The sequence below is a fragment of the Parus major genome, chromosome Z, assembly GCF_001522545.3.
Source record: "Parus major isolate Abel chromosome Z, Parus_major1.1, whole genome shotgun sequence".
NCBI lineage: Eukaryota > Metazoa > Chordata > Aves > Passeriformes > Paridae > Parus > Parus major.
In genome coordinates, this window is record NC_031799.1 from 21905392 (window position 1) to 21913046 (window position 7655).

At 38.0% G+C, this 7655-nt stretch overlaps 1 protein-coding gene across 2 annotated transcripts in view; it reads right to left on the bottom strand.

Annotated features, from left to right (window-relative positions):
• TENT2 (terminal nucleotidyltransferase 2) overlaps positions 1–7259 on the bottom strand; it is a 50274-nt gene extending 43015 nt beyond the window's left edge. The window contains exons 1-7 of one of the 2 annotated variants that reach the window (XM_015653552.3): positions 7105–7259; positions 5351–5542; positions 4605–4742; positions 3103–3358; positions 1912–2026; positions 1699–1790; positions 843–909 (exon numbers count right to left, since the gene is read on the bottom strand). In XM_015653552.3, coding sequence (XP_015509038.1) covers positions 843–909; positions 1699–1790; positions 1912–2026; positions 3103–3358; positions 4605–4742; positions 5351–5505 — 823 coding nt within the window. In that variant the 5' untranslated portion in view covers positions 5506–5542; positions 7105–7259. Of the gene's footprint in view, positions 1–842; positions 910–1698; positions 1791–1911; positions 2027–3102; positions 3359–4604; positions 4756–5350; positions 5543–7104 lie in introns of those variants that run through there. The other variant, XM_033520347.1, reaches the window with a different exon arrangement.
• Between the last annotated feature and the right edge of the window lie 396 nt (positions 7260–7655).

Here is a 7655-nt window from a genome sequence, read left to right on the forward strand (position 1 = left end):
AGTGCTCCTGGAGGTCTCCAAATAAAGATCCCTTTTTATATTACCTCCTTACTAAAATTATCTTGAATTTCATTTCCAGGTTGGGAAAAAGGCAACCATGGTTTGTTCCTTTTAGCACTTCAGGACTGTTCAGAATATCACTCTTTAGAGTAGCATTAAAAAAACTATTCCAAGTCTGGGATACAGTGTGATAGAGTCATTGATATTAGTAAATGTCAGGGTATATTATAATTCAAAGGATGATACATAAGCTTCTTTGAAGTAGAAGGCTTTCACATTTAAGTCAAGAAATGCCCACATGAGTTCTTAATCTAAAGGGAGTCTAAACAATAAGCTATAGAAACTATTAATTTACATGTTTTATCTGTATGTGCTAGTATTATCAGCATTTATTACTTTCTTCATTAGGCATCTAAGTTAATTACTTCTCAAAAGAAAAAAAATAATTCTACACAGTCTACTATGAGTGACATCTTCTGTTCCAAATTCTTAAGAGTATTTTTGCCAGGAAGACACTGCAATCTAAGATATTAGCAAGAGTTCACTAACAGAGGTTTCCCAAACAGAAATTTACTTCCTTCCCTTTGTGTTCCACAACTCAAAAGTCATATGAGATATTACTCACTACTGAAGTCCACTAGTTTTTAAGAAAAACTGTTGTTTTTCTAATTACCATTCATCAGCATCAAGTAACATTAATAAATATTCATAGCTTTTCTTCAAAGAGTACTGTAATTAGAACCTAGACAGGACACAGATACATACATTAGTTGCAACTGAGCATCAACACTTCTTCCAGAACTGCCAAAAATCTTACCACCTCACTTTAGACGGTAACTTACAAAGTTTAGTACAGAAGAGTTTTTGGACTATGCTGAGTATACGTCTTGCTTCAGTCTTCTGATTCACCTGAAATGTGGTATTGAAATTAATGAAAAAAGTTGGTATCTCTCATTTGAATGTTCAAAGCAAGCATGCTTTGCTTTTAAAATTGAATTAGCTCTCAGAATAATACATGAACATGTACACCAACACATTCTACAGCCTACATACACATTTTTCACAGTAAATGTGAAATGTCAGACAGAACAATCCATACTCAATATGCAATGTGATTATCAGACATTCAAAACTCACAGACAGAGATGAAAATGTAGCCCCGTTTATACAAAAATGTCTTCTTTTTCCCTTTAAATTATGCTTCAATTCTTTCAAGATTATGGTCTATTTAAGTTTCTTTTAGATATCCTTTCTGTTAACCTAATTTCTACTCATAACATCTTTTCTCACTAAAAATACTTAAGATACTATATATATTTTTATGCCTGATCACTAAAATTGATAACTATGAATCTAAATAATAAGAAATTTTACTTATTAGAAGTTGTTTCTAGATCCAAAAGATTTCTCTCAACTGCTTCCTTCCTCATTCTAGGCATCTGCTTCCTTTTTGCTGTATTTTTTCACTTATGAATTGAAGATGTAGCTTTAAAAATAAGTTTCCTTAGGTTGACAGGATTGAATTCTTATCTGCACACTACTGGGCTCAGAGTTTGTAGCTATTATGAGTGCAAAACTATGGTATTAAATCATCAAAAAAGAATTGAGCATTTTTTTATCATTTCGGGATCCAGCCTTTTAATAGCACACACATAAAACCAGACTTTGCTGGAATTATGCATGTTTAAAATTACTTACTGGTTCTTCTTTAACAACCAGGCACAAATCACCATCACTGGTACGAGTGCCAAATCCATTCAGTGATGACCCAACCAAAAAAAGTCTGCTCTCTGTAACAGAAGAGTAACAAAAAATAAACATGATGTGACACATTACAGTTTGAGAGGAAGGAAGAATCACAGACTTGAAGAACATGCAAACTGATATTAAGTAGTCAAATTCAAAACATACGTGGAAAAATTAGCTGAATTTCTCTCTGGAGTTCTGTTCTGCAGAGCTCTTTTCTGTCCAAATCAGAGGCCTGTTGCTGACATGCCTGAAACAACTCCAAAACCTGTTGACTTAACTGGAAACATACATATAAAAAGTAAAGACACAGCAAAGTGAACATTCTTTCCTGTCAGAGATGCAACTACATCAAACACAGAAGGCTGGGCTTTTTTAATGCAAAACCCAGCACCATTTCACATGACGTACTCTACTGTCTACAGTTTTACTGCACTTAAATTCAGAGTGAATAGTTCTGTAAAGAAATTTCTGCTAAGTTTTTAAATTTAAATTTGCTCAATTTGTTATAAAATGTCAGACCCGAGAAAATAATTTTTGCATCATCAGTATATGCAGCGTTTCAGGGAATAAGTAGTGAATGACCACAAACATCTTCTGCTGACTTTAATGTCAACCATTTGCCTACCAGCAATAGAAAGAAAAAAAAATAATTAAAAAACCTGATTTAAATTAGCTTTCTTTTTTATCCTACATAAAACTATTAATGAAGAAGTCAGATCTTTGTTGGAAGGTGGTATTGACTGTTTCCCTTTCACAACACTTTACATTCTATAATCAACAGGCATATTTACACTAAAACAATCAAAACCCTTCTGTCATGTGGATGCAGAACCAGAAACAGTTCTAAACTATATTCCATTCTCTTCTATATTCCAGAAGAGCTATGACAGTAACTTTTATGCTTTCTTGAAAAGAGGTAGCGAACATATTTACAGGCCAAATACAGCATTTATTCAGAATGGGCTTCTTTCATATTACCACAGTACAGTTTTTTTAGTCAGGATTCTCCCCTCTTCATATCATATGAGAAATGGACTATTTCTCCAAATTTTACTTCCTAGAGAAGACATGTAGGTTTCCTGACATTAGGATGTAAATAGACAACACAAGGAAACAATACCTTGTGACTTCCCCTGCCCCCATAAAAATGTTTTAAACTCAAGCACAGACAAGGAGGTGATATAGAACTACAGTGGCAGCTACACTTATGGACACTTCTAATGCCAGCTTACCAATAGATATCTCATGATACTGTCAAAAATCCTGGTAGAGATGTTTGTGGTCTCCCACAGCACCTCTGGATTCTGCCTACTCAGAAGACAGAAGTAAAGCACAGACACAGAAAGCCATTACCTTGTCATTGGCAACAGGGAGCGTGGTTTCTGTAGGGTCCAGAAACAAAGTATCTTGCAAAGGAGGGACACATCCAATTAAGGCAGGTGAGCCACCGGCATGCAACACTGGAGACAGAACTGAAACTGATGCTGGGAAGGAGTGTCTGTGTTCTTCCGGTAAAGGCACTGCTTGGGTAACTACAGCTGTGTCAGAATCACGTGAATGAATCCGCTGCCGTTTGGCATCATCTGGAAGACTCTGTTGACTTTGTCTCCTAGAGAGAGACACTGTGTAACTCCTCTAATTTAAAAGCTCTAATTTATGACTAAAAGACAATTTCTATAAAGCTCAAACACAAACACTTAATGACGTAACTGCTTTGCTAAGCCCAAGTATGCTACAGAACAGCCATGCCCAACCTAGGTACTATGTGAAAAAAACCTGGAATGGGAAAAGAGAACATAAAATTGTAGAAATGAAGCCACCCTAGAACTGGATTGATGCAATTCTTTAAGGCAAGTATCTGCACTTAAACAACTGAAGCCCAAATGACAAGTCTGTTTAAGCTGAGTGCAAATCTTCCAACATAGCATAGTTTTTCATAGAACAGGCTGCTCAAGAGGAAAAGATACACGCAGCATGAAACCAGGGACAACTTCTTTGATTAATTACACACTCACCTATAACTTAACAGCATATATTTAATTGTGCCTATTTTTTCATGTTAGATTTGGTAGAGAAATAGCACAGGAGATAAAACTGAAGACAGACTACATAGAACCTCCTTCCAATCAGTTGATTCCCACAATTATTAGAAACATGTATCAATTAGTATATCTGAACTAATAAAGAGATTTTTTTTTTCCTTAAAGTATTAACAGAACATTAAATCCTACATTTATGCAAAATTTTCCTTTCTGTGTCAACTAAAATAACAAAGGTAGTAATATAAATTCAAGTCAATACAAACACAAACCCAACTACAAAAACTAGGTTTCCATAAAATCCTCTTAAAAAAAAAAAGAACTTGGGCATGCTTGAATTTAACACTTTGTATTTGAAAAATAATACATCACATAGTTAAAAAAACTAGGAAAAACACCTAATGTGTCATCAGGAAAACATGACAATTCCCATAAAACCTTAAGGGTGCACTCTTGTTCTGAACTTGACAAATTAACAGAAAAAGAAGATTTGTTGACACAAACCAGCTTAAAATCCAGCCCACACAGACTACAATCCATTGCAGTATTACAGTAAATCACTTAAAATCATTTCTGCAAGGCTACAGCTGCTGGAAGAGAAAACCTACATACAGGAAGTCACTTCTGAGTACTAAGATCCTCAAACAGGAACAATGCTTTAAAGAGCCAATACATGGCCTGTTTCCACCAAAAAGAAAAAAGTATTCAGTATTGAATTTCTAACACAACTCAAATCGCATAAGAAACTGATACTAGACAAGCTTCACAATGCATTCATTACAATCAGTATTAGTCACACATATACAAAGAACTTACTTTCTTCCTTGAAATGATGTCAGGGCATCTGATGTAGACACTGGACTAACACTTCCATAAGTCATTGGATGCAGTGTAACAACTGGAGTAACAGCTGGAGCGGCTTCAATGTTCCCACTCAAAAGAGTTCTAGAAACACTACAGTCCACAACTATTACTCATAAGATAACCAAGATGCTTTTTATAGGTTGGTAGTTATTGTTAACTGAATATTAAACTCTACAAGTCCTGTCTTTTTTTCTTTTTTTTAGAAGGAATACATCTTCTCTATTCAACATGAAGATATATTTCTGTTTATAATATGTATTTCATTAAAAACAGAAAATTCTCATTCTTGACAGCATATGTGTAAGAAGGGGTTAGCAAATGAATTAACTTAAGGAACTGTCAAATGCAAAAGCCTAAAGAATACTACAGTTTCTTCAAATATAAACCCAAGAATAATCGTTTCTTCCCCTTCTCATCTCCCCCTTGTTCTCAACAATAAACAAATATGATTGAAGATCTTTAAAACCAAACTGTGGATTAACAACTCTAAGCAGTGCAATTTCATCTCATGCATGATGCACATTGCAGGTGAGCATTAATATGTGTGAGTCCATAACAGAAATTATGTAGCTCTTTTTCATATGCATGACATTTTCATGTTTTGTGAAGTTCAATGCAGTTCAATGTAAAAACAGTGAAAACCATCAGAAATATTTCTTTCAGACCCAACCCCTACTACCAAATCTTACTGTACTTACACTGCACTGCGAAAATGAAATGGAGGAACAATAATTTGCTGGTGAGAAAGAAGAGTAGGAGGTATATTTAGAGGAATTTTAGCGAAGAAAGTTCTCTGCTGTTGATGTTTCGGAGTGAAGGGTGGACGACCCAAGTTGGAAGAATTTGGCAACATGCTCCTTTCTGCTTGAAGTGAACATGTACCCTTTAAGCTAAAAAAAAAAAAAAAAGAAAAAAGAAAAATAAATAAATTGAAAACAGGGAAAAAGAAATACTGGTTACCTTTTAAGCTCTTGATTTAAAAATTCAAGCTAGAATATACTTTCAGGAATTCCTTAAGAGAATGGCGATCACAGGATTTATTTTCAATACAAGACACTAAATAGAAATACTGCATAGCGTGAAGTTTCAAAATTACTGTTTACTTTATTTACGCCTAAAAGTCAATTTTTATGATTCCCCTCAATTTTAAGTTTAATTTTTTAAAAAATGATATGTCACAAGATATAACTGTTTTCATCTCAGGGAAAAGTACCACGTAAGAGTGGAATCTGTTTCATATTTGAAACATTCCACAATGAGGTTCACAATATATGGAAAGAAACCCTTGAGTACATCCTAAGAGCATGAAGACGCTCTAAATTATGAACTACATGTTGTGTCATGAAGTTAGTATTTTTTCGCAACATGACATGTAAAAAAAGCAGCCAAATGATGACTTTATAATTAATAAAATCATGCTTTGAGACTATTATACATCTATAGTATTATTTTACTGAACAGATTGCCATAGAAAAATATAGGTCTACTATCTTTTAAACTTAAAATTTATTCTGGTACAACTAGCCAGATAGCAACGACTGTCACTGCAGGCAGCCTTAGCACAGGGTATAGGAAAATGAATAATGAGGAGTTAATATGGTTGGGTTTGGCTTTACTCTTTATTTCCTGTGATAACAACCCACACTAATGAATAGTAAATACATGGACATTTCTGCACTAGCTCTAAGATAAAGGCATTAGAGTTCTTCCTTTTTTTTTCCCATTTGATGGGATGGGTGAGGGAAAGCATTGCACATTAATGGAAGTTACTATCTGGATGTTCACTTTCAGTTTTGCCGAAGAAATGACACCATGTTGCGTAACAGGTAAGTCCCTTGACACTTAGTCTGAATGAGTATTTACGTGCTGTCCAAACTTTTCCATTTCTAGTAGACAGAACAACTGTTAACATGCCGCATTCTCCTCTGAGCAGACCAGGCACTCTCCACACCACACCGTATACGTAAGCAGTTTATGGATACAATTAGCTAGTAACAGAATGATGAATGAGAATTCAAGCGTTAGTCGCAGAAGAAACACACGTTCGGTTTAACCTTTAAAGCTGTAAACACCAAGAATACAAGCAATGGAGGAGTTACCTTCCCTAACCCAAAACAACGCAGCATCATTGCTGCCTCACAACAGCGACAACGACCTTTACCGTGATTTTCAGCACTGGTTACTTCGCCAGGGATTGCCAGGCTCTCCTAAACAAGTTTCATAACTTACAGTTCAGGTACCTTTGCCCCGTGGACACTGTCTCCAAACAAGCATATATCTCCCCCAGAGCCAAAGGAGTGCAGGTAAGCCCGGGTGCACGGAAGCCCGCCAGTCCCCAGCCCCCGTGCCGAGAGAAGCGTCCGGGCCCATCGCCACCCCTGGGGCCAGAGCCCGGTCCCCCCGATGCCTCTGCCTGTCACGTCCATGAGGGACCCCCCCACAGGACACTCACGTAGGGCCTGAGCGGAGGCAGGCGGGGCAGGCCTGCGTGTAGCACCGTGCCGGCCAGGCAGCAGATACCAGCTCCTGCAGCGAAGCACTATCCCGTGCCCCGGCGCACAGTCGCCGCAGGAAGCGGCCGGGATGCGGCCGGAAGCGGTGGGGGTGCGGCCGGAATCGCTTCCCCCAGCTCCTGCGCCACTTCGCGGCCGCCTCCCCGGGCGCATGCCCCCTAGCGGGGTGGCGGGACGCATACGCAGGGCGGTGGGACGCATGCGCGGGGCGGCTCCGGGAGCGGGGCGGCCCTGGCCCGGCCTCCGCGAGGGAGGGTTGGGAGGTGGCTGTGAGAGTCGCAGTGCTCCCCCGCACCCGATCATGGAAGAGGCCGGAAGGTACATGATAGTGTAGCTGGTTTGCTTTCTGTAGTTACTGGCTGACTGTAATTGAGCTACTGTTCAGAAGTGTGTCCAAACTATTGTATTTGGCTAGATACTAGGATCTGGCCAACATGGATTATAGGCATGCTAGGATTAATCTTGGCTCACGAACGTACTGAAATGTTGC